Consider the following 26,788-nt stretch of genomic DNA (forward strand, 5'->3'; position numbering starts at 1 on the left):
GAACTAAGAGAAAGTATCTGTTGTTACAGTATTTCCATAACCCTCCTTTTAATGATATAGATAAAATAATGTGAAGTCAAATATCAAGCTGGTGAAAGGGCAGAATACAATTTCTTTCCTCCATCTATCTGCAGACACAGAGCTAACAGCAATACACAGATTTAAAAAGAAAATGTGGAAATCTCAACTCCCTAACCCATCAATTCAAATCAGTAGATACAACAATCACTATATTTCACGCATAGATCAAAGGGCTTATCTGCATATGATTCACTCCACCTGTCCTATATACAGATGCCAGTGTCTCATTTCTTATATGCGTTAAGAAAAGGAAAGATCATGCAGACAATTGTACTGGCTCAGAACAATGAACGCTACTGCATTCTACTTCATAACCTATTAAAATCTAAACAAATTCAGTGAAGTTCAAACATTTATAAGCATACTCACTTGCGAAAAGGCTTTGGTGTTCCCATGTCAACCATTCTGCAAAAAACGAAAGAAATTAGTAGGGAAGCTTATGCAAGAATTTCACCCCAATCAGACATTCAGCATAACTTCAGAGTAAAGGCCTAACCTCCCAACTAGAACATTTTGTCCATATGTCAGCCTCACCCTCCTGATACACAGTTTTCTAGTACTACCATAGCAGCAGACACAGACCAGCATTTCCTACTTCTACCAATAATGTTTAACAAAATGATGTCACTAATAGTTTTATGGATGAAGCTTCAACAGCCATTGTCACATCAACTCTCTTCCAAGGCTCAAGCAACCAGGGCACCATAGTTACCTCTCTGATTCTCCCTCCTCCTCCTGCAAGTTTTCCAAAGGAGATGGGAATTCAAAGGTATTATTAGGTGTGCGGGGTGTGCCATCCATACAGTCATTAGCAGGTGGAGCTTCTCCAGTCTGCTTCAAACCTAGACAGAGACCGTACCAAATTAGAGTACGTAAGAGAACTTCACAGCCTCATTTCAGCTTAGAGTTGGAGGAACTGAATTCCTAGGTCGGTAAGAAAAATCTCAAGTGACAAATGTTTCCAGATGACACTGACTTGTGCTTACAAAAGCAGGCACTTGAGACTGGGTTTTTTTCCCTGTTAGATGATCCAATGCCACAGTGATAGAACCCACGTAACAACAATTTCTGGCTGTGACAAGATTTCCTAATTTGAACCAGAGACTAAGTCAGAAAAGATGACTAAGGCGAGGAAGATCATGTCTAATGACATAAAAACATTTCCTAATTTGTCAAGTTTGTTGCATCAGAACTGTGCTTTGCATATCCCATTCACAACACAATCTTTAATCGTTCCTCTTTACTAGTATCATCCTACCTGTTTCGCTGTCCTTGCTTCCCTCTGGAGAGGAAAAGGGACCCATTGCCAAAGGAGACATCGGGTTGGCAGCTGGGTATGGCGCATCTGTTCCATCACTGGAGGACCCACTCTGGCGCATCTTGCTAGAATCTGGTGGCTCTGGGCTAACAGAAGATGCTGTAGGTAAGTGCTTTGGGTGGCGGGGCTTCTGCATTTCCATGGCTCTGCCAACTAAACAAACATAGAGCAATTATATTGCTGAAAAAGCTTTTACCTGTTTTCAGCGATGAAGAGAGGAAGCATTTCAGGACAAAATTAGGTTTGTGTGTCTTCAAAAACATGTTTTAAAAATCAAGAAGTTTACTGAGTACTCTTAGTATGGATTTTTAAAAGACAGCAAAGACTTTATCTGGCTTTCAGACTAATAGTTAGGGAACATATATTTCCTTGTCTGACATACTTGCACTGCTATCATGTCGACTCGGTCTCCTTGGTGGGCCCAGAATATTAGGAAAGCCTCTTCTCTTTCCTTTTTCCTCTCCTTCTTTCTCTTTCTTGATACTTTGCTGCCGTTAACATAAAAAAAAAAAAAAGCAAAGCAAACAGATCACTCGTTTCTTCAAATTCAGTTATTTACTGAGATATCGACTAATTCTTTAAAACTGCAGGAGTTTGGTACAAGAGAATTTTATTTCTAACAAGTTACTGAGAGGTCAACATCCTGCAGCATCAGAGGCAAAGACAGCCTACAGACAGACTATGAGGTGTGCATAACAGGGTTAGCAGCAGGGAGACACACATCTGTTATAAGCAAAAACTCACACACCCTGGTTTTTACTTAGCAGGAGCTAGAAACCACTCTCCTCCCTAGGGTAAGAGACCAATTTACAGTGACCAGTAGCACCTTGTTTCGCTAAGGCACATCATCTTGTGACTCCAAACCTCCACAAGCATACAGACTCTAATCTGGGAGAGAGAAATACAACTTATCTTACCACTTCAGAAAGGTTGCGAACACTTGATCTAACCTTTTCACACTGTCAGTACAGAACTGCTCGTAACAGTCTTGACATTTCAAAGGAAGATGGAACGCTGATGAAAATAAGTAGCTACTGTGACCAGATACACCCCCATATGTGGGAGACGACTGAACACACCCACAGAGATGGAGTTTTGGTGGAAAAATTCATTATATAACTGGGATAGTGTGGGAGGCAGGAAGAGTACCTTTCCTGCATCATGAAGCATGAGTTTTTGGGCAAGGTTTGCAAGAAGAAAACTAAAGTATGCAGGCCAACAGCCTGATTAGCCTTAATGAGATCCTCAAGTGATTCAAGGTTGTATTGTATGAAACATTTCTCACCCAGAGTTTTAATAAGGCTAGAACTGTGAAAAACAAGTAGTTAGAATTCAGGCACACAAATAAAGGAAGAAAGAAGGCAACTCATTTCTAATTCACGTGTCTGAAAACATATGTAGAACCCAATTTCAACTGTTAGGTTTTCTGTGCAGCTCAGTAATCCCAGATCCTCTTGATGCTGCAATAAAGACTGTAAAATCATACCAACTTTGAATGTGTCATGCAAAAGTAGAATCTGAATTCTAATGATGCACCCGTGCTGGGCAGCTTTAAACAAATGCACTCTGGTCACAGCACTACTACCTTGATCTTTGGCAAGAAACCAATACGGCCACGCTTCTGCTCCAGGTTCCGAGGTTCTTTAACTTTGACTCCCAGGTGTTTCATGTAAGTAAGAATCACATACTGCATTGTGGAACTGCCAAGTATATACAAAAAAAAAAAGAAGATGGAGGATAAGGAGAAATGTATTGGGGAAAACATATTTTGTCAAGAAAATGAAAAAGGTCAAATGCAAAGGTTCTATTGAGAAAGTAACCATTTTTAGATTAAAAGAACTTGGAATCTCTATTTTTTTAATATGAAATGAACTATCACAGACAACGGGACAGACTCAGCCAGTACCAGCATTTGCCCTCTTGTAAACAAAAGATGGAATATATGAAAGGCGTACCAGCTTAGGAGGTAAAAACAGGATTTTGAGAATTACATAGAAGGTCCTAAACTGATAAACTAAATACATATTTGAAGTCACATTATAGTTTTGAGTTATGGTAAGAATAAGTAACAGTAAAAGGTATGGTTGCTGTAAAGAGTCTAGTAAAAGCTACCCAGACAGTTGAATACATACAAACTGAACAAGGCAAGGCACATAAAGAAAATAAATGTTAGACCAGATGGAAACATGTACAAAACAAAACCAAAAGAAACACGAACTCTCAGCAACAGTAACTTTTTCAGACCTGAAACAGAGGCAATGAACTTCAGAATAAGAAGAGGTTGAGAGCAAGAGGTTGATGCTCTGAATTCAAATTATGCCAGGGCATTTAGAAACTTAATTTCTGGCTAGAGCCAGCAGAGGGCTGTCTTGTTCTGCTCAGCAGAACACAAGAGCCAGCACTGGGGTTCTTACTTCACAGACTAAGCCCACACAACTTCCATTACCTCTTGTCTTCTTCCAAAGGCTGAGATGTCATCCTAAAAACAAGAAAGACTTTTAAAAAGAAACTCTAAAACCAATTAACACCCAGTCATATCCACCACAGCATCAGCAGTTGTGTTCAAAGTGTCCTTTAGAGTGTTAGAAAGTCCGGGGGCGGGGGGGGGCGGGGAGTAAACAAAAATGAAGGTTCAGCTGAGAAAACTGGATTCAGCTCACATTAAAAGAAAAAAATAGATTCTGAACCTATAAGTTTCTACAACCCAAAAAAAGGACTCTGATCTAATAATGCACAAGCTGACAACGAGCGCATTAACTCTGCTATTTGAACAGTAGCCTCCTTGAAAAGATACATGGACTTTACCTAACTATTAGCTTACTTTTGGCTATCATTATTCAAACATACATTGATAGCAAACAGGAGAAGCAATGTAAACATAGTGATTTCAGATTGCTTCTAGTTCCTAATTCCTTGCTCTGCTGTTGTCAGGTTCAGAGTAGAACCTTTTTTACCTGCCCAGTTATACTTGCTGTTACTCACAAGACTTCCTCGATTTTAGCAATAATCTGCTCTGCACATGCTCTTTCCTTCTCCACTGCATTCCGGTCACGAACCCTTTCTGCATCCAGCTTGGTCAGCTCTCCTTCTGCCAGGGTCAATCCCATACTACGTTTCTGCCTAAAAAATGGGGAGAGGGAAGCATCACTTGAAATTGAATACTGACCTGTAACAAGGAAAAGCAACCTCTTGACATTCAGAATGTCAAACAGGTTTCATTATCGGTTTCTGTATGAAAATGGAGAAGCCATGACATTTCTCCATAACATTTGCACGCACCGTAAAACATAGCTAAGATAGCCTTTGGAGGGATAAAGTTCTATGATATTTATCAAGACAGGCAGCCATTACAAGGGTCAAGAAAAAGTAGTTACTCTTTTTGCAGCATCCCAGGTTGTGTATTTGAAGCATATACTTGAATTGAGACATTTTTAGGTAGAAGTCCATTACTGAACACTTGTCTTGGTGTAATGTCTCATGTTGGCACAGAGCTCTTATGACTCCACATGAAAGGGAATATTAATTATCAAATTCTACTAAATGCCCATGACAGCTTTCTACAGTGGATTATTCTGTGCCCAAAGGGGAGAGAGAAGGAAAAAAGGACACACAAAAAAAAAAAAAAAAAGCTGATTATAAACACAATCAGTAAGAAGGATTTATATAACATCACCTAAGTAAAAATATTCTGAAATTGCCTCAAATAGCTTCAAGGAATGAAGAATCCAAGTTCTAAAATTGATCTTGCAACTGCTAATTTGCAACACAGTGTCAAAGAACATTCAAGGATTGATCACAGGGTGACCCTGGAGGCCCTCTCCAGTGGTATCTTCCTATTCAGTCCCAGATGAATTACTATGTCCCTCAAGTTTGGACTTCCCCTGTATTGGACATGTTGACCGAGGGCAGGTATGAATTAAACAAAAACTACACAGACAACTGTTGTTACCTGAAATCCTCCAGATTCCTTTGAACTTCTGGACAGACTTTATCTTGCATAGTTTGTATAAACTGGCGATGAAGCTCTTCAGGAAGGAGTTCTGGCCTTCGTCTGTCTGTAAGTCAGAAGAGAAAAGTTAATAGATTATGCTTTTGAGAACAGTCCTCCCCACCTTAGAATAAAGTCACTCGTGTATACTTTAACCCACCCTAGAGTACCCTTTTGCCTTTCACTTGCTGATAATACCAACTTCAGTGCATTAAGTGTAAGCAGCTTTGGTCACATCCACTATCATACTAAAAAATGTACATGCCAATGTGGCCAATGCTTCCCACCACTTATGCATGTATCAGAGCACACATTATGCCCTCCCCAAGAAACATAAGAAGTATTTATTTGTCTCTCCCTGTAACACATAACATGTATGTTTGAAGTAACCCCAAGTGCATTTCAGAAACTTGCTTGGACTGCCTCAGACAGTAGAAACTGCAGAAATAGATACCCGAGGCAAGAGGACCCTACCTAGTTCTAGGGAGATTTCATCTGGAACTTGAACTTTTAGATTCTGCAAAAGAAAAGAAAGGCTGGGAGAACATACACAACAAACACCACCCCAATAATGCTTACATATCACAAAATTATTTCTCCTATTAGACAACACATTCACCATGATTTACTCTGTTACCAGGCACCTGAGGCTATCCACCATTCATTTTGCCATATTCACTGGTAACACTTAAACAAAAAAACGGTTTATTTTGAAGGACTTAAATAACTCCTTAGGTTTTTCCAGTTCAGGAGAGTGGAGAAAAGTAAAAGTCAACTTGCTAGGTATGCTTGAAAATGAGAGAAATGACTGGAACCTACTGCAGCTCGGTCCAAGAAGAACTGGTAAAACTCAAGGAAGACACGCCGAGTCTCTTTGGAGTTGGTCTGCTTGTACAAGTCTGTGTAAAGGTAGCACAACTGTGGGAAATAGGGGAGGAAGAAATGAAGTGATACCATGAGAACTCTTCTAACATCCCTAAGTCCAAGTTTCCTTTAAAATATTTCACGGAATTCAGCATTGCTGGATTGAAACTCTGGGGGGAGAGGGGGGGAGACCTTCCCCATAGACAAATAATCTCACCACCTTAGGGTGGAATGAAGTGCTTTCAAGAGCTAAATACATTTAGCTGTTTACAAATAAGTACGGGAGAAACAGTTCTCTTCGTGCTTCTCTTCATTTATCTGAAATACTCTTGTGCCTACACAGGATCTGCATTTCTCTCCTTGCCGATCCAGCCATGTCACTGACAGTGCTACACAAGAACAAGGAGATCCTGATACACTCTGGTTAAGACTACCAATATGGGCCAGGGATACAATTTCAGAACTTCTTACCAATGCTGCAGGATCAAACTGGGACACCACATGATGCAGAAGAACAGCCAGGTGAGCTGGGCGAGATTTCAGGAGCTCAATGTTTTGGAAACAGCTGCATTGTCCGTTAATCTGTAGAGATACATGGAAACTATTTGAATAATTCAAGACAGCTACTGTGAGAAAAACCAGGAAGCTTTGTTCCAACACCTTAATTCCTTGTTTGTTTAATTAAAATAAAACCTGATCAATTCCAGAACCTTTGCAATGCCATTCTAACATCCCAGGAAGAGCTTACAACAGGAGCACTTCTTTTAAATACTCTCCTGAACACTGAGTACTATATAATGAAATATAATTCAGAGCAAAGGACAGCTAAAATAACTCAGAATAAATATGTCAAAAACCATGGCAACTATACTGCTGTGACAGTAATACAGAACTTCGTAGAAACTAAATAAGCAAAAGAAAATGAAACAAGGCAAATTAATTTCTAGAAAGCTTGAAGTTATGAGGAGAAAGAAAGAGTAACAGAAAGAATCAAAGATGGCATATTGTCATAAACTCTCCAAATGTCTTTACTTGGCCAGATCAGCCATAACAGGAACCACATTCTCTAATTCTTAATTCACCACAAAGAACTGCTCAATAAAAACAAGTCATGGAGAACTTGTAGTTTAGACACAGGAACAGAGTTTTGGTCGAGGGGGAAAAGTGGCAGCTGAGGCTAAAAGTCATTCCCACCTGCTCCTGTTCAGTGTCAAAGTCATCATCCTCTGCTCCAATGATCTGAGGCCCCACGCGGGATAAAGGACTTCCAACACTGGACTGGGAATCCTGGGGTGAGTCAGAAGCAAGGAAAGAGAAGGGGAAGGAAGGGAAGGAAGAAATGTACAGTGCTATTACTCTCTTGGCACAGTAAACCTTCTTTACCAAGTTAGAGATGTTACTATCATTTTTATTTTCCTTCTCAAAACTCAGTGGAAACCCATGTGTCTTTACTCAACCTTGTCCAAGTCTGCAGTTACGAGATCCCCTTACAAATGCTTCTCCCAAGTTGCAAGCATTCAGAAACATTAAATCGGATGATCCAAAACCAACTGCATCATCTACAGACATGAGCACATGTGCATGTGGCACATGACAAATGCCATCGTAGTATAAATGAAGAAATATGACTTTGGAAAGTCAAGCAGATGAGGAAAAAAAATACTTCAGAAGTCATCTTAAGGAAGATAATACTACATTCAGATAGGTATGCACTTCCTAATATATTCCACTTTTACCTACTCTTGAGGCTATCCGTGATAACGCCAGCCTCATAATGACTAAATATCCTAAAGAAAAGATTGTTTCATCTACTGCTGGACTCAAGGAATAAAATATGTGCAACTGCACTACGAATTTTAGGTCCAGCTATTTTACTGCTGAGTATATATTTCTCACCTCTAAATGGGCCTGCTCTTAAGCTCCATAAACATTTACTCAGCCAATTGACTTCCCCTGCACGATTTTAATTGCATTTTGTTTTCTAAAACAAAGTTTATGCATGCTCCTTCTAGAAAGTGGGGGGAAAACAGCAAGGATTTAATGGGCCCATTACAGAAGATGCTGTTGAGACACTTTGTGTTTTATACTCACAGTATCTTGAACCTCAGTCTTTTCTGGGCTCTCATCTGGATAAATCCGCTCCTTCAAGCCACTGCGAGGACTCTGGGAAAGAAGGAAGTTCAGTTCTGGTAAGTACCAGCAAATCCAGGAAAATGAGAACTGCACAGTAAGTTTTTCCGCCGCAACAGCCAAAACTTCTCCTTTCTCACAGAGTGAGCTGTTCGACAGCTGAGGTATGAACAACCAAACTACAATGTGTGACTTACATGCACAGTTTCAAAAAGAAAAAAAAAAGAAAAAAAAAAACAAAACCCCAACCAAACGCAGAAGCAGTTTCAGTAAGAAAGCTAGTGACATTGAATAAGAGCAGAGCTGTAAAATCTACTAGTGCACCTGTCCTTAGCTTTCTCTTAGCTCTCTCCACCTCTTCTGACAGTTTATGTAGTACCCATGTTGCTAGCTCTCTGACTAGGCCCTTTTCTCAACATCCCCTCTGAAAATGGGGCTCCCAGCAATGGGGTCAGTTAAGCTGGGTGTAGTCTCACCAGTGCCCAGCAGAAGGGGCTAGTAACTTCCCTCCACCTGCTGGCAATCCTCTTTTTCGTATAGCCCAGTAGACACTTGGCTTTATTTGCAAAAAGCATGTGCAGCTGGCTCATCTTCAGTAAAAGATGCGTTCACAATAACACCCCGGTCCTTTCAGCTAGGCTACTACTCAGCCTGTTGGTTTCCAGCCTGTATTGATGCATGGAGTTATTTCACCCCAGCTGTAGAACTCTGGACTTCTTGTTAAACTTCAAGATGTCTCTTTCACCCCCAATCCTAAAGTTTCTCAGGGTCACTTTGGATTGAAAAGCTTGAATGTTTGGTGTGTCAACCACCTCCAGTCATCAAACACCATCCACAATACTGACAGGATTAAGCTTATCAGGAAGATAGCTATGAATTTTGTTCTGCGTTTATTCTATACAAATGTGGGGGATATTTAGTCAGATTTGGAGTGGGAGGAGGAATGTTTTAAAATAGAGTCATATATGTTCACATTTTGGAGGCATATCTGACCCACCTTCATTTCACTCCCAACTGCTAGTACAAATTTAGCTCCCACAACAAACTTAGGCCGACACCCAAGTACAGAGTCTCAATTCCTCTGCACTAATTAGATAGTGACTTAATTAAGGATTAGGTGCTAAGGCACTCCAATAGAGAGACCATACAAGCACACAGATTGATAACTAATGAGTGAACAGACTAAGAGCGTTTACTGTTGGCAATAATTGAAGCTTATTTGGTAGAAGCAAGGCTCCTCCGCACTTTCATGGCAATTTGCCCACTGACTGGATTCTGAGTCACAGTTACTGCAATTGGAACATTACCATACCCTTAAAGGATGCTCTAATTGGCATCTCTGAGTTCTGAGAAAAATGCTGGCATCCATCTTTCTTTGCCTGGTTACAGGGATTGTGCCAGGAAAATCTAATCCTGGATAAAAACCCAAAACCCACACTATTTCTTTCCCCATCCCTAACGGAAGTCCAATATAGTACGTTTCCTCAGGGAAATATTTTTGGTGTGTACTGAGAAGCCTATTCTAGCAATACATAGTGTTACAGAGTACATATGTATGATACACAGGACAACACAAACATGAAGAGTCTCCACAAGAAAACCAAGTCCAAAAGGTATAGAAGCAAAGACATGGAGCTGTTCGAGACTCACATCAGCAATGTCACTGTTTGGTCGGGAGGGGCTGTCACCACTGTAATCCAGTTTGCTCACACAATCCCCACTCTCTGCCTCTGCTTCACTGATCTGCAGCGATTCCGTCACAGACCTGGAGGACAAGACTCCGTCCTAAAAAGATAAAGTGAGTTGGGAGGGGAGACAGCACAGAGCAAGTAGAATATTTCAATATTTCAACAATCCTTAAACATTAGCTGTTTCAAAACCCAGTTAGTTCACATTATTTATAAAACTTTCTTCATGTATCTAGAAAAGGCTGCAATGTTTTTCTAAGAGAAGACACCAAGTTTTCAGGACTTATTATATTATGTTAACATTATAAGCAGAGGAAAAAGGGGAAAAATAATACCACCTACTTTTTTTCTTCCCAAAAGCAAAAGCAAAGCTGTTTCAAGCTTCCAGTTATTCATTCTCGACTGTAAGAATGACTTCACAGGTTTCTTTCAAGTTGTATTGACAGACAGACTAATAAACACATCATAGTTTACACTTCCCGTTTTAAAAGGAGTTTTTCACAGATTATTTGAATATCCATTGTAATGTCTACTTCATATACTGACATTGCACTGTATTGCTTGACAGCCTCTGCAAGCCTAACTACAAGTCTCAACTCTAGAGGGTGCAATTTGCCTGTACAAGCACAAAAGAGCATGGCAGGGAACTCCTGCTTGCCCAGAGTACTATCATCCCCGAAGAATTTTCACCTGGAACACACCACAGAGAAGCCTGACAGATTCTGTTACCTGAGCACAGCCCGTGGCTTTGGACAACTGCTCTTGCAGCTGAGGAATATGCTTCTTTGTTTCTTGTATCTCTTTGAGCAGTCGTGTGGTAGGGGATCGGCTATACTCTTCCTGCAGAGACTGAAAAATAATTTTATGAGCTTTCTCTCAGTATCTCCTCAATGTCAAAGCTTTGAACTACAGCCTACTACTAATCTTCATTCCATTACACATTTTAAATAATAAACCGCACATCAGCACACCTACCAAGTAGATGCTACAGAATGTCCATTTTATATAGCTCTCCTCTCTCTCATGTGCCATATGAAAATAAAACTCTAGAGATTTACTGAAATCTCTCAGTGAGTCAAAGATGCTTACTTGACCAAGGATTAGATCAGATTGATGGATATGTACATTTCCACTTAAGAAAGCTCCCACAAACTTTTTCTTACTCTGCCAAGGATTAAAAATTCAAAAGCTGGTAAGAGTGACTAGAGCTCTGGTGTTAGGCCAGTATATAGAAAAGCTAAGGTAAAACACAAGCTATGCAAGGGAATGTTGAAGATGCTGCTAAGTAGTGATTCAACAACCAATCTTTGTATTTACATCATACTTTCCTCCCCTCCCTCGAACTCCTGCAACTCCAGTACCTGCAGCCGCTCCTGCTCCTTCTGTAGCATCTTTCTCAAAATCTCCACCTTCTGGTTGTGGACAATATTATTCTCCTCCTAGAAAATATGAAAAGATTAAGGGTCGTTTTTTTGGTGGAGCTGGGAAGAAATATAAGGAAAATGGATATGCCCACTTTTCATCTACTTCTTAAGCATGGACTCTGAAAAGCCCCACAAGAAGCAATTCAAGTTTCTAAATCTTATCCTATGCATTCTTTCCTACTTTTGAACATTGCTATCAACAGTAAAAAAAAAAAAAAAAAAAAAAGACAGACCAGAAGTGTTTGCTTATTTGCTTTCCCTACTCTTCTTTGCCACATGCCTGCACACCTTAAAATCCACTTTTTAACAAGTTACAGCATGACTGTCTTGGACCAGACAATGTATAAACTCACATCATACAAACTGCAGTGTATCTTAAAGACAACCTGTGAATAACCCCTCAACTGTATTTGTATTACCTCAGATGAGACTAGATGTTTTTACTTGCAAATGTTTTTCCCCATGTGATTAAATGCCCACTGGGTGGCAGGATAAATATTCCAATTCCAATTTGTGATTTGTGCAAGCAGCACAAAACAATTCAAGAAAAAAATACGTGACTACATTTCTTCTACTGCTATGGTGGTTCTTTGGAAAGAGAGCTTTAAATCTTACCCCCACAAGCACTGGGCTAGTAATCCTTTCTGCATTTCCTGATGTACCAGGTGAATGGGGAGATGTCATGATGGGAGACATATGCCCAAATGCTGCCAGATCCACTTCAGAATCAGCTAATGGAATCTGGGGCGACCCCGGTGGGCGCCCCTGAACAGTGAGAGCTACATAGGAACCCGCTGCAGGGAGAACAAGAACAATTCACATTTCAGACACACTTTCAGATTTCTATAGTTGCTGTTTCTCTGGTTGCCATCTTGCCCTAGAGACAAAACTTAGACCATTCTTCACCCATTTGTTCTTCAAACCAGAGAACCCGAGAGCACTGTCAGCTGTGTTTTAGAGATGTCTGTTTAAATTTCAGGTAATCCAAAAACTGTCATGATAATCACCCTTAATAAAAACACACAATCCAATTTCTAGTCTATCAGGTTGCATTTACAGTATACATATGCTCATGCCACTAAATCAACTGTGCTAGGGTGGAAGGAACCACTACCACTTTCTTCCTTGTCCAAAGAATATCAACCAAGACAACACTTCCTTTAGAAATGCCAGTACTTTACAAGCATCACACAGCAATCTACGTTAAGAGTGCCTGAATAGCTATGGTATTTGAGGTGGAATCAAAAGATGGGAACACACGTAGGCAAGGTTTGATGGTAACTTCAAACATCAAGCTAAGGAGAAACTGCAGAAGCAGGTATCAGCTCAAGTCCGAGATTTCAAAACTACCCCAACTTCCTTTCAGCGTTTCATACACACCCTTTATCTCTCAGCATGGGGCATGGTTAGACCTTGTCCTTGTCACCTAATAGCTGAATCGGTCATTGGTCCTTTAAAATTATACCTTTCATGCTTTAAAGGAGCACAGTGACAAAAACAATGACCTGCCTTTACTTACACTTGATCAGCTTTACCACCTCCAAATGGTTTGAGTGTGTTACAAGAGTGCCATTCACCTGGGGGTAGGGAGGAAGAGAAAGTTAACAGTGTTTAGCTACTGATTTCCAACCAAAGGTACCCACACACTACACAATAAGCACGTAGAATGAGGAACAGTATTTTTTTTCCCCCACCCCGATCTCCATTACTATGTCTTTCAAGACACTAACAGATAAACAATTTATCCTTCTAACAGTTTCTCAGTGAGCAGAGCTCTGCAAAAAGAAAACTATACACACATACCAAAGAAAACCAAGCAACCAACCAGGAAAAAAAAAAAAAAAGCAGTAAGCAATCCACTCTGACTGGGCAGAAAAAAAATTAGGGTAGCTAATTTAATTCACTAATTTAAATGCCTAGTTGAAGTTCCAGCTCTGTGTCAGTAGCTGCTGTAGCACAACCATCATTTTGCAACAATAGTTCAGACAGTCTTTTTAGTTACTGACTTGATCTCTTAGTTGTTGAGACTAAAAGAGGACATGGATCTCGGGGCAGTTAGGGGAAAAACAATAATCCAAGAAGAATATTTATTTACAGGTATTTATTAATAACTCTCCGTTCCTTCTCTCCCCTGCCACTTCTGTTTTTATTGTATATGTGATACTTGAGCCTTGTAGGATGCTGAACTTGCCCATAAAGTTCTGAAATGAGAGTGGTCTCCACAACAAAATTAACATTCAGCAGGGGGCTTTCAGTGGTTACTGTTTCAGTATCCCCAGGACACAGAAACTTAGACCATTCCTCTATCCCACAGGCAAACGCAAACATCACAGAAGACATATCAGTAACATTCTTTCAGGGAAAGAGCACATTTAATACAAAGGATCCACTTCTCTGATGATTTGAATGCCCTTACCTTAATAATTCTATCACCTGTTTGCACTCCAGCCCGCATGGCTGCTCCATCTAGAGGGGCAAGAAATCATTTAGTTCCAATTTCAATAGAACCATTCAAAGCGAAAATGGTTTAAGCACTTCTGCAGTTCCACACGAAGCTACTTCCCACACTCACGCAAGCTTCCTCTGTCTCTATCACATTAAAATATCTGAGTATCTAGAGCAGTTCTGTTCTCATTTTGCAGTGGACATATCAAGCCACAATCCCACCACATTTCAAGGAGTCATTTACTTCCTTTCAGACACAAGACATCAGTTTCCAAATACATCAGACACTGAGGAGGCGATTTGCTGCATCCCAATGGTGCAACACTCTTTGTCCTTGCACATCTATTCCAAAGCTACAGCCACCCCACCTGTGAGGAAGGCATTTGGAGTTTTCTCCTCCAGCTCATACACATGTTTCTTTGATTCACATGAAAACCCTCTAGGCTGCTCTCTGGCTAGCACATTTAGCAAGTCTGCTTACCTTCTTTGACGGACTGCACGAAGACTGGATTGTCTCCGCTGACTGTCAGCCCAAATCCGTTTTCATCCCGTTGGATAACAACACACCGTTGAACAAGACCTGCATAAGAAATGTGGGGAAAGGGCAGAAGAAAGAGGAGAGAAATACAAAGAGACACATGCTAGGCATCAGTCCAAAACCTTATCCTCCTAGATAATCACAGAGCACTGAAAGAAACTGGTACAGCACAACAGAGGGAAAAATATATGAGAGACAGAAACAGGGCATCAGTCCAGAAACAGACAGGAATGTCAAGACAGGTCAAGCTTATTGCTTCGGTTACACAAAACAGAGATATACAACAGCAGAGATGCAGACAGCTCTGACACATCAGACACAACTTGAGGTAAAAGCAGCTTTTAAAGAGCAGCAGCTATGTACATGAACCAATGAGCACAATTTCCCTTTGTCTGTATTAATAGTTCTTCAAAGTACGGTAGAGGGCTGTCATGTTCCAGTACACATCAAAACCACTAAACAACTTCTACAATCCACTCTAAAAAGTAAGTCACAAATCTCTCAGACTAACATCAGCAGGTTGGACTAAAACAGATTCATTGATCAGTAGTTCTCCCAATTGTCAGCAAAAATCTCAACTCGGGGCACCTTCTGTTTCAGATGAGAATATCACACAGAACCAGAACAGCAGCAGTAATGAAATACAAGCCATACTTGCTACACTGAACAAGACTTCTGAAATCAAGACCATGCTTCCCCCTGAGCTACTGAAGTACAGGGGCAAAATCCCAGGAGATGCAAGTTGGAATCTGTTCCTCCTTTAACTTGCTGTGTGACATCAAAGGCAACTTGTTTTGTTTCCCGGTGTTAGGATTACTCAGTATAATGTGAGCATAAATACTGTTGCAGAGATAAATGTACTTAGTAGGTGCAGCATTTTGAAAAACTGAAATGTTGTGTATGTCTATTGTTCACTTGAAAACAAAATAAGGGAAAAACAAAACAAAGCAATAGTCCTGGCATATTCACTGCAGACCACTTTCCTAGGAGCATCTGCAAAAAGCCTACCACAATGAAGGTATCCAGAAAAGTGACTTTAGGAACTCTGCAAAATGCTTCACGGATGTTCTTTTATTTACCCAGCAGAAACTACTAGCTACTAAACATCACTGTTATTTCTAACAGCTTGCATTGCTTCTTCATTTCTAAAGCCTTTCATTCTTACACCAGCATCTTGAGAAAGAACTGGAGTTCTCCACAATCAGATACCAGAATTGTAGTAGTTCCACTTAGTATGGAGGGAGCAAAGGGAATTATGAAGATGCTGTCCCAGCAAGACTCTCTTTTCTGGAATAATTTTTAAGGAATGAATTGCAACAGAGTGTGGAGTCATACCCATATCTTAAATTACTCTCGCACCACTAGAGCTCCTTTCACTTCTCTGGAGCAACTCCTAATGGAAATCAGGAGCCTCAAGTGAAAATACTGTCTGCCCAGTCAGCCCTGTTCTCCTTGAGTGTGGCATATTGAAAATGGGCGTGGGAGTAGTAGAAAAGAGGTTGCATTCCAGCACTTCTGCAGCAGTCTGGTCACAGTATCATATCCCACTAACTCACCTTCTGCTGATAAAGTAGAAGCAAGTTATGCCATACACAGCGATCTGCAGTAAGTTGATGGAATGGATGCAAGGTGAGAGCAGACAAGAGGGAAAAAACCCACCACCTTTCACACCCTCTTTATATGGTTAAGTGAAAGAACATGCCTCTCCCTTTTGTACCTCCCATTTTTCTATATGGCCAAGCTTCTTTAAGTCTCACTTTGCAAGAATGATGCCCCAGGGTGGGGTGTGGGAAAGGGAACATATGCTATTTCATAAAAACAGCTCATTTTAAACCCCACTGCCAGACGTACAGGTTTTATGAGTAAGACACTAACTAATCTTTTGACTCATAAGAGCTGTCCTTGTTTAAAGGCACAGTATAGCCCTGCGTACCTGTTGCTCTTCCACTGAATTTCTTTCTTTTCCAGAACCAATAACCCTTAGATCTACTGATAAGCTTTCTCCTTGAATGAACCTGATGCCAAAGCAGAGGCAATGCAGTAGGAGATGCAACATAAACTGACCTTACAGAGTGCAATTTAAGTTCCAAGAATAATCAAGTTAAACTGTTTCACACCACAAGTCTCAATTTCACCCAAGACCACCTTTTAATTTTAGAATGGGGAGGCAACTGAAATTAGGACAACTTGAACCCAAATTAGTCTGTAATTGCTTTTTCCCTGCATTTGTTTCCTTCAGGCAAGAAGCAGGCACTTAACCCTTCTCCTAAACACAATATAAAAGGCTGGAACAAAGTCTGTATAGGCCAGCTGAGAGATACCGTGCTTGACAGAGATACACAACAGCTTTATAGTGGTTTTAATGACGTTATCTGGAAGTTTTCTGAAGATAACACTGTTACCTGCAGAACTAGATCAGCTTTGATAGCACTCCCTGTCTGAACCAGGTAGGCTAAAAAGAGCAACATTCAAGTGCTCTCTTGTACTCTGCAAGGGAAAAGTAGCAAAGAACCTCCCCAAATCTGTCATTTGCTCACTTTTGTTCTTTAAGCAAAATACATTCAATTTGAAATCTGCTTAGTGGTGGAATTTTAAGACCAGAGCAGCAATGTTTTCATAACCCACGTCTTGTACCTTGAACACCTCATTAGACACTCTGGAATGGACTGAAAGGAAAGCCACAAACCACTGAGAGCCCAATGACACGCAACGTAAAGTTTTCTATAGCTGTTACTGTCATGCCTGGACATCACAAGTACATACAGTAACTCTTACATTAAATTACTAACTAAACCAACTTCACCCACTTTAATTAAAGTTTATGAGATTGGGGCAACACTGAAGAGTCCATATTAGCAAGTGGCAATCAGCTTTTCATTCACCTTTTTTGCTTTTGTGTTCCAATTCTTAGCATTCCCTGGATGAAAATCATGAGTCATTCATTTTGAAATATCTTACCATGCTATTTCACTTTTTCCAGCTGAAGCTTAGTAAAGATTACAAGGTCAACAGAACTCATCATTGATAGTACTCAAAATCAAATCAACAATAATCTTATTCCCACATTTGCTTTCACATGACAGTATCCTGATGGCATGAAATGAGGAGACGTCACTGTAACTATGCTTTAAGTACACAAAATCAGACTACATGTTCATATCTTGAGTGGATTCATAAAATTCTGTGGAGAAAAAAAGTGTTAAAAATCCTTTTTCATCCTCATGCATATGATAATTCCCCAAACTCATTGGTATAGCCTCAAGCCAAGAGTACAGTAAAGCAGCTAACCATGTGCTGTAGTTAAAGAGGTTTAAGATTAGAAGTAAAAGCAGTTAGAAATTACCAGTCTCACAAAAAAGGAATTGCAAGAAAAGCTAAGACGATCAACTCTTCAATAGGTGGCACTATTCCCTCTGCGACGTCGTGGCTCAGTTCTCCAACCCCTTACAAGTATGCTTTTTGGATAACAGGGAAGGGTAAAGTCCAAACTTCTCAAGGTCAGTGACACACCGTGGTAAAAATGATTGTCTCAAACAGTCTTGCCAGATACATTTTGTCTGTCCAAGAGCTTCTCTAGTGAAGAGATCATTTACCTTCTTCTCTTCTAGACATCCTAAATATTTGGAAGTTATTCAATAAAATAGGAAATCTTTTTCTTAGCAGTGCATAACAAATAGAGCAGGGGTTCATTCTAAAAACCTGACTCACTAGAGAGCATGGAGACATGAATTACATCTCCCATAATACAACATAGCCTCTCCTCTGATCAAACTGTGTGGGACATGGCATGGAAGGAGACTTGTGAACTATAACCTCCCTGGAGGCATGAGGCCACAATGGGAAAATGCAATTTAACATAGTGATTTGAAATGAATCATTCAATAAACAAAAACAAACTCCTTGGGGTTTTGAGAACGTCCAAATGTTTCACTTCATTTGGGAAGCTTTATTTCTGCAAAATATTTTCAGAAACGCTGCTCCACAAAATAAATAAAACTATCAGCTTTTATAAAGAAAATTTCTCATAGGATGGAATTCCGAATTTCACTTAGTCCTAGTTATTACTGTGATCTTCATACCAAATGCCATAATAGCAGCATTCTTCAGATTCTTCCACTAACCTGGCAACAGAAGTCCTGTAAAGTCAGTGCAAAAACTATATTGTTTGAAATTAGCGCAGTGTATAGTGTCTTGATAAAACTGTTAATAACAATGGCACTGAATACCATTCATAAAACAAGACTGGGAAACCTTTCCAGAAAAAAAAGAACCATGTATTTTAACCATGATAAATAGGACTATCTGCTCCCATAGCAACGATACATTCAACCCCTGTGGTCGAGTGCCCCTTGCACTCACAGCTGTTTCTGGCTATTATAAGGGTAGTGATGAGGGGCTCCCAAGAGTCCTTTCAAGAGTTGGGGAAAATGGTGGCCACAACATAAAGACACAAGGCTGACAAGAACTCAAGAAACAAACCAGGAAAAGCAAGTTCAACTTAAAAACATCTGAACAGGTGTAAACTCTGGCGTTTCAAAACAAAAAGATTTTAAAACCTTTCCCAGAGTTGGTGAGCACATGTGAACGAGTATGTATATGGTCTAGTCTAATATTTGGGCCAGAAACTGATCATTACTAAATAAAAAGGAAGATATCTTTGGAGAGCAACCAAGTCATGGGGAAAAGGGAAGAGTAACTGATATCTCACCTACCACCCTGAAAGCTGATTTCAATTTTAAGTTCATTTAAGAGACAAGAATTCTACTTCAAGAATCAGCTATCAGGTATTGTGGGAGGTTATGGCACTAATTAGTAAAATTATAACATATCTGAAACTTACACTCCATCTCTCTCCTGATCATCTAGATTTTGTTGAATACACAGATATGAGATGGTTGGATTTATGGAAGAAAACATCTCACTCAAGTTTCATGTCGCTACAGATCAACTTCTGTATATCAGAACAATTTCCCTACCTAACCACTCTGCCCCCCCGCCAAGCCATTCATATACTTCAAGTAATTCTGGTCTCTTGCCCCTTAATTAAGAATTTCGAGAGATAAGAACAAATAAATACACAAAAGCCACACCTCCTCTTCCTGTTGTCATTCAAGACTTTTCTATTATTCACTTTCCAATGGCTAGCCAAAGAAAGAGCCAGCTACCATCCAGTCACCATCGAGAAAAATATCAGTACAGTATTTCTACTTGTAGGTTTTTAAATAGTTTGGTCCCATCCAAAGCAAACAGCAGACTTCTCTACACATACCACAGAACCTGGGAAAAGTAGAGGGTAGAGACAAAAGGCAGGGCAATGCCCAACACAGCAAAGGCCACTGGAAAGGAAGGATGAGTGGAAACTGCTCCCATAGATACTGGACATGGATAGAGCATCTGCAGGAAACTTCGGGGGAAGTAAAGGCTTACGTTCGGAAGTTATGTTTCTTTCTGCCATACATGAAAAACCAGGACACTGTGCAGACTGAAGGAGAAGTATAAACACAGATACATTCCATCAAGCATACCAAATGTTTCCTGTAATTAACCTACAACAGTTTGACAGCACCTCCAGTATATTATGGGTAAGCAGCATTAGGCAAAAATTAATGCAGGTTCAAGACATAGGGATCAAGTCAGTCTGTGCTGTCACTAACCAGCATCTATCTGGCAAGGAGAAGAACTGGTAAAGGCTTCAACGCAAGCTCATCAGAAGCATCATCCCAAAATATATGCTTTTCAAGCAGGCCATTTCCCTGTTCATTCTCTGAGCATGGGACGAAGACATAGAAGCTGCAGCAAGCCAGGTCTCCCTAAGACAAGTTTCCAGCTCTACTGAAGCAAATCACGGCACTCTCAAAACGTGTTTACAGTTTCTGAGGAACAGGACCAACATCTTGCTTTTTTTTTTTTTTTTTTTTTTTTTTAAAGAAAAGCATGTGATTCAAAATTCCAGGGAAAGTTAAGGGATCTCATCTTCACAGAAGGAACAGATCACACCTCCCTAAACTGCACCAACTGAAGGGCTTTTGCTAACACGCCTATGTTGGTTTAAAAGGAACTCTTCAAGGTTGGTGTTTTGGGGGGTTGGGGGGTTTTTTTTTGCTTTTATTTTTCAAATGTTCCTTACAATCAGAGCTATGACAGCATCATTTTGTATTACATAGGTGGTTTAAGAAGTTGGATCACAGCCATTAACACCTGGCAGTTTTATTCTAGTGGAATGATAAAGCTGATACTGGAACAGTCATTGCATCTGTCCAAAAGCCCACAGCAGGTTATGTAGCAAGCAATTTTCTCCACTGAGACGAATCAGAAAGTATCACAGACTGTTTTAATTATCAAGGAAAAAAATGGGAAAGGAAAAGAAAGGCAACCCATGGCTGGAGTCAAGACAGAGCTGAACATGCACACTTAGAAACATGAAATGTAGCAGTACTAGCCAGATTCAGCCTAGGTGCAAGGGTCTTAAGAAGCTGGTAGGATCCAAAAGACCACCCACCAACTTGTGAAAACTTATTACCTTGTAGTTTCTAAGATACAAGTGCAAATATCTTTAGAGATCTGAAATTCAACAAGTCATTAACATAAAGGCAGGATGGAGAGTGTGTCACAGCCTGAAGACTGACATACCTGATGTGAGCTAAAGAAGGAAGATGAGCAAACAGGCTGTATTTGGTAGACAATCTTTCCAACAGCACCCGTTATGGTGTACTGACAACATAATGATATGTGGGGCTACTCCTATGCCAAACTGTTATATGTCAATTTGTTCCAGCCTACAAGCCCACAACACAGTAGTAATACACAATACAGGACTGCCAGGGAAGTTACTCCCTCTTCAGAACAAAGAATGGTGAAGTTCATATTCTTACATTTTTTTAAATTATTTACAGACACATTTTTCCACTTCTGTGAAACATGAAAAGGAACTGACATGAGATCCTCTACAAATAATGCAAAAAGATGAATTGCTGGCTCATCCAGATTAACCTCCACAGTTAGAGCAAGACACAGACTTCTCTACAACCACAAAACTCTTCTGGAGTCCAGCATAAGCTGTGTCCTCATACAATGCCAAAAATACTCCGTGGCACAAGATCTCCAAGAAAGGCAGCCCCAGCAAGTTTTCCCAACTATCAACAGATAACAGGAGAATCCAGGTGACAGCCTGTGCTTGCCAGGTACAGGTTAGTTTCCAGCCACTACAAAAACTACAAGCTAATAGCAACATTTAAACCCAGTCTCCCACTCCCTGCTGCAGAGCCAACCATGCAAATCATGTAAAGGATAAAAGCCTTGGGTACACAGACAGAAAGCATGGAGCAGACTGCAAAGGTGCAAGGCTGCAGCAGCTGCTTTAGCTTACCATACGTCTCGGATCTACTCTCCTCTGAACTAGACTTTGTCTTCTTGGAGGAGCTATCTGCACGAGAGCAGGAGAAAAGGAGAGAGAGATATAGAAAATATGGAGACCAAACATGACAAAAAAAACTTCATGAAAAACACAGATTGATTTATTAGGTTAAATCGTGCAAAACACAAATAAGATGTGAACAAAACATAGGTGAAACACTTGGAATAAAGGGTGAATAATACGAGCATGAAGACACAGGTAACACCACAAAGAATCTATTACAGAATCTAAGACACAATAAAAGAAGTTCTCTGCAATGAACTATAGAAAGTATTCTGGATAATAAACAGTCCAAGCATAGAAACCTTGGTAATGGTTATCTCCAGAGTAAGTAACTGACATACACATAGTAGTTCAGCATTCTGAATTCACCCCTTAAAAAGAAAATAATTTTATGAAGGCTACAGTACAGAGTTCATCTAGCAGACCGGATTACAAGCATCATAACAGTGGTACTAGGTAACAGCTCTCAAAATTGGAAAGACTTTCATCAAATTAAGATTAGAGGATTCCTGAAGTTTCCTTCTGAAGAAAACAAATTCCTTCTACAAAACAGGTCCATAGCCTGAGACGTCCCCCAACCTGAAATAATTTTACATTACCTATTCACAAGGACAAAGGAAAAGAAGACAAGCACTAATTCAGGTTTTCTCCTTTACAGATTTTTTTTTTTTAAACTGACATTAAAAGCCCATTTTAATTTATTTTGTGTACACTAGGAAATAGTCATGCAGCTAGTGGCAGAAAGCATTAACAAACAGGATGGTTTATAAACATCAGCTTCAAATGCCTTGTGCAAAAAACACATTCTACAAGTTCTACCACCTTTACATTCAACTCTCATGTCTTCCACAAGCCCCAGGGAAAAGACTGGACTAAACAGCAGAATGCACAGACATGAAAAACGCACATTGCATGGGGCCAGGAGGCTCAGACAAGAGCCTGTCATGCATTTCATGAACATACACAGTAGTCACTGGGTTAGTGTTTCAGAGAGAGAATGAAGAATCCTTTCATGCATCCTAATTTCCAAGACAGCACTGGACAGGCTTACCAAATTGACCCTAATTTAACCTTTTGGAAGGTTAAAAAGAAAAAAAAAAAAAAAAAGGATAGCATATCCTTTGAAAATAGACATTTATCTTAAAATATATCACGTTAGAAAGTACAAATTCACTTTACAAATGAGAGGTGGATCAAAATCCACTAAGGCTCAAAAAAAATTCCAACAAGGAATACCAGCCGTAGTCGAGCCTATAACATCTCCAGTTTCACACTTCAACTAAAACAGCCAGAAGAACTACTCACAACTAATTACAGTATTTGCCTACTGAAATTTCAGACTGACTTTTCTGAAAGAGGAAGTAGTTATAATTATTCACTGATACCACCAATCTAGGTTTATTCTTGCACAGTTAACAGCTGCTTTGTAGATGAGCATGTTTAAAAGCAAGCCCATATTCATTTCAATGCCTGCACGCTTCAAAAAGACTCAACTGCAGAACAACACAACTCTGAAAACCACATTTGTTGACATATTAAAATAATTTTTATTCCAATCCCCAGTACTTTTCAAATTGAAGTCTGGATTTTCACCTGTGAAATTTTAGGACTTTACCTGTTGGATCAAAGTCGTGCGTACTACTGCAGCGTTCAACCTTCTGTTTCTTGTCAGCTGGAGACTCTCTGCTCAGAATGCTGCCGTGTCTGTGTCAAACCAAAGCAGAGGATCCTGACTATCATGCCACAGAAGCACTGCCTAACTGGTGAGGCTCTTGGAAATAACCTTAGCTAGTTCTGTTTGCTAACAAGGAATTTAGATTAAAATGTACACATTAAGTTCACCTAAAAAATTTATTCCCACTGAATTTAAGAGGGAAAATGATCTCCCTCAGAATCTTTAGGAGTGTACTCAAGGTTCTAGAAACAGTCTCGTTAACCTTTGAAATTAGTAACAGGAAGTGCATTCTCTTTATCATTCAACACCAGGCCACATTTTATTTTAAAAGCAAAACAAATTAAAGTTACATAAAACTGAAAAAACTCCTGAAATCTTAACTCTACCTCCTCTCCCAGAAAACCTTACATATCTTTGTATACAAAAATTAAAGATTTAGAATACCCCCCCAACAAAGGAAGAGTCTGTACATCATGCACCAACATAGTGTCACTTTCTCTGACCATCTCAAATCTCAGGTAAGATAACCCACCAGTGTACGTACCAGAAATGCAAATGGTTAACACTATGCCATGCACTTTAAGCACCCCACCAACTATATTTTTGGCATCCTGTCCCGATCTGGAAATTAATTTCCTCACATCTGTTAATGGGTATTGCTATCTGTGGTTGTACATTATTTTTTTTCCTTTTAAAAGCATTCCTCTTTCAAAAAATCTGTATCATAATTTGCAATACAGATAAACAGTCAAACTTCAGTAACTCACCTTGTAGGTTTTTTGAGAGGAAACCTGAAAACAAGAAAGAACATAAGTTTAATGAACTTTTTTTGTTTCTCAATATTATGTTTTATATCAACACTAATGCTTAAATAAAAAACAGTTATTTTATACTTCTGTAATGCCTTCACAAGAGAACAAGTCTTTTTTATTCTTCTACTTCAGCCAATTATTAGCCCATTTACAGTTGACTCAACTAAGTAAAGAATTATAGTCAATATGCTTAGGGTGTCAAACAAAACTAAGAACAAAAGCAGGATCTGTGCTCTCAAATCCAGCATCTAGTAGGTCTGTCTTTCTTAGTATAGTAGCTCATGGATCATCTCATCTTCCTCTCATAACTAGTTAAAAACACTAAAAATTAATGTAACTTGATTTTTTTGTCCTGCTGATGGACTGAGTACCTGGCACCTAATGAAGGTCCAAACTCTAACTGAAAAATCTCCTATAGCTGAGATATTCCCGTTACCTCCCTCCTAACATGGGTTCTATGGTATCTAGTAACACAGGACCTCAGGCTGACATCTCCTCCCAACAAGATTTCTAACTATTTTCATGAAATTGTATGAACTTGCCATCTTTGAGACAAGCACAACAGAGTGAAGTTAAGTTGAAATTATATTAACTATTCCAAATATTATTACCGGGACATGCAGATAAAACAGGCAACACAAACCTGCAATTAAAGGGATAAAGAAGTGTATATGCATTTTTTTAAGTAAGGAAAAGATGTGGGACTTGTGAAACTGAGATTTTTTTTTTTCCTTGGATTACTGCAGAAAACTGACAGAGCAAAGCATATGCCATCCAGCTTACGGCACGAACTTCTACTTTCATAAAGCGGAACTAGTTTTTTCTCAGAACTTGTCAGAAGTTCAGCTCCGTTCCTACTTGTTAAATGTTTTTAGATCCTTCGGCTGGAAAGCAATGCAAACGCTTAGAACTGTGTGTATAAGAAAAGAATAAATAACTTAAGTCACCTTTTATTCTAAATGAAGACATCTACAATTATTATAGCCAATAATTTCCCCCATATACAGAATAGTTATCCTTATTGGATTCAGTTTCTCCTATTTATACAGGTTTTCCAGGTAGTAATGGGGTAAGTGTTGGAGAGAGGCAGGGAAAGAGATTCAAGTAAAAAGAAATCTAATACCACAAAAGTTAACAGGGCGTTAAATGACTCAGTTAAAAAAAAAAGTTGGGTTTTGTTGTTTGTTGGTTTTTTTTAACTCAGCTTAGTTTAAACACATCTATTTTCTAACAATCAATAACCCCATGGTAAGTCTACCCTAGAAAAAGACAACATCAGTGCAGGATAATCCCAAGGACACCACCTCCAAACTCAGACTTAACTGAGCTGAGCCATGGCCCTGTCCAACCAAACTGCTCCAATACGCAGAATCAAACCATTCTCTAAGAGCATTTCAGAGCATTACAACAAAAGATTCCTTGAGCACTGCCAAGAAGACTGCCCAAAATGCACACCTCGTGTTTTAACCTCCTTTCTCCAAAGCAGGGGCACCTTGTCACTTATTCTCTTTTCCTCGATAACTACAGAGTGGCCCAGCCAGAAATAGCACAGTCTTAGAGCTACAGTAACTCCCTCCCCATTACCTGAAAAACATAACTGGATACACAGCAGAAGTACTCAACTTAATCCCTCTCTTTGAATAACAGGTATTCCATTAAATGCGTATACACCCAAAATGCCTGCCAGCTCACACATGCCAATCCCCTATGCAAGCGTGCGCTAATATGGCAACCCTGAAACGAACATCTGATGACACATTAGGCAAGTGAAATTAAAATGTTGTCTATTACTGAAAATAATTGTGCACATCAAGACACTTGCCATCTTTTAGATAACAGCATCAAATTTAGTTGAAATAAAATAACAGCTTCAAAATTAAGGGGATAGCTAGGGCCTTTGATTGCATAAGCCTTAGGAACCTATGGGGTAAAGCAGCACAGAAGTTAATTAATTGAAGAAAAAAGATCGTATACAGACTCCACAAGAAGTGGTAGTCCTCTTTCCTCCTCCCCCCCGAAAAGCATTATTTTCACCTCAGAAATCTGGGAAATCCACTGTGATTCAAATAAGAAACGTGTAGCTAGTCAAGCCTCTCCTCATTCTGTTCCACCTGCAAAGCCAGATCTCTTCAGTATCCAGTCCTCCCATTTACAAATTCTGGCCAGTAAAGAACTACACTGTGCAAGACAGACAACCTGAATGCCAAAGCAAAGGACACAAAAGTCATCTCAGACCACCATAACCCTGTCTGCACACTATATGGTAAACAGATGCAATAGTAATCAAGTGTTTCATTGAAAAGCAGTAAAGGAGAAAACGGAATCCAGAGAAAGACAATCTATCGTTCCTCCAAAGGCAGGAAAAGATGCTGAAGATGAATTATACCACTTTTTTTTACCTAATGCAC

At 39.7% G+C, this 26,788-nt stretch overlaps 1 protein-coding gene across 1 annotated transcript in view; it reads right to left on the bottom strand.

The window, feature by feature from the left end:
* ARHGEF12 (Rho guanine nucleotide exchange factor (GEF) 12) overlaps window positions 1-24,359 on the bottom strand; it is a 43,442-nt gene extending 19,083 nt beyond the window's left edge. Inside the window, exons 1-23 of the mRNA XM_010581442.1 lie at window positions 24,336-24,359; window positions 23,509-23,597; window positions 21,843-21,899; window positions 14,420-14,518; window positions 13,910-13,959; window positions 13,013-13,070; window positions 12,109-12,287; window positions 11,431-11,508; window positions 10,799-10,918; window positions 10,032-10,166; window positions 8,343-8,414; window positions 7,446-7,538; window positions 6,723-6,833; window positions 6,207-6,305; window positions 5,862-5,904; window positions 5,349-5,454; window positions 4,382-4,519; window positions 3,846-3,878; window positions 2,985-3,099; window positions 1,782-1,887; window positions 1,340-1,552; window positions 794-923; window positions 451-486 (exon numbers count right to left, since the gene is read on the bottom strand). Coding sequence (XP_010579744.1) covers window positions 451-486; window positions 794-923; window positions 1,340-1,552; window positions 1,782-1,887; window positions 2,985-3,099; window positions 3,846-3,878; window positions 4,382-4,519; window positions 5,349-5,454; window positions 5,862-5,904; window positions 6,207-6,305; window positions 6,723-6,833; window positions 7,446-7,538; window positions 8,343-8,414; window positions 10,032-10,166; window positions 10,799-10,918; window positions 11,431-11,508; window positions 12,109-12,287; window positions 13,013-13,070; window positions 13,910-13,948 — 1,904 coding nt within the window. The 5' untranslated portion in view covers window positions 13,949-13,959; window positions 14,420-14,518; window positions 21,843-21,899; window positions 23,509-23,597; window positions 24,336-24,359. The remainder of the gene's footprint in view (window positions 1-450; window positions 487-793; window positions 924-1,339; window positions 1,553-1,781; window positions 1,888-2,984; window positions 3,100-3,845; window positions 3,879-4,381; window positions 4,520-5,348; window positions 5,455-5,861; window positions 5,905-6,206; window positions 6,306-6,722; window positions 6,834-7,445; window positions 7,539-8,342; window positions 8,415-10,031; window positions 10,167-10,798; window positions 10,919-11,430; window positions 11,509-12,108; window positions 12,288-13,012; window positions 13,071-13,909; window positions 13,960-14,419; window positions 14,519-21,842; window positions 21,900-23,508; window positions 23,598-24,335) is intronic.
* Between the last annotated feature and the right edge of the window lie 2,429 nt (window positions 24,360-26,788).

This window comes from Haliaeetus leucocephalus, unplaced genomic scaffold, assembly GCF_000737465.1.
Source record: "Haliaeetus leucocephalus isolate CR32 unplaced genomic scaffold, Haliaeetus_leucocephalus-4.0 Scaffold773, whole genome shotgun sequence".
In the NCBI taxonomy this organism is placed as follows: domain Eukaryota; kingdom Metazoa; phylum Chordata; class Aves; order Accipitriformes; family Accipitridae; genus Haliaeetus; species Haliaeetus leucocephalus.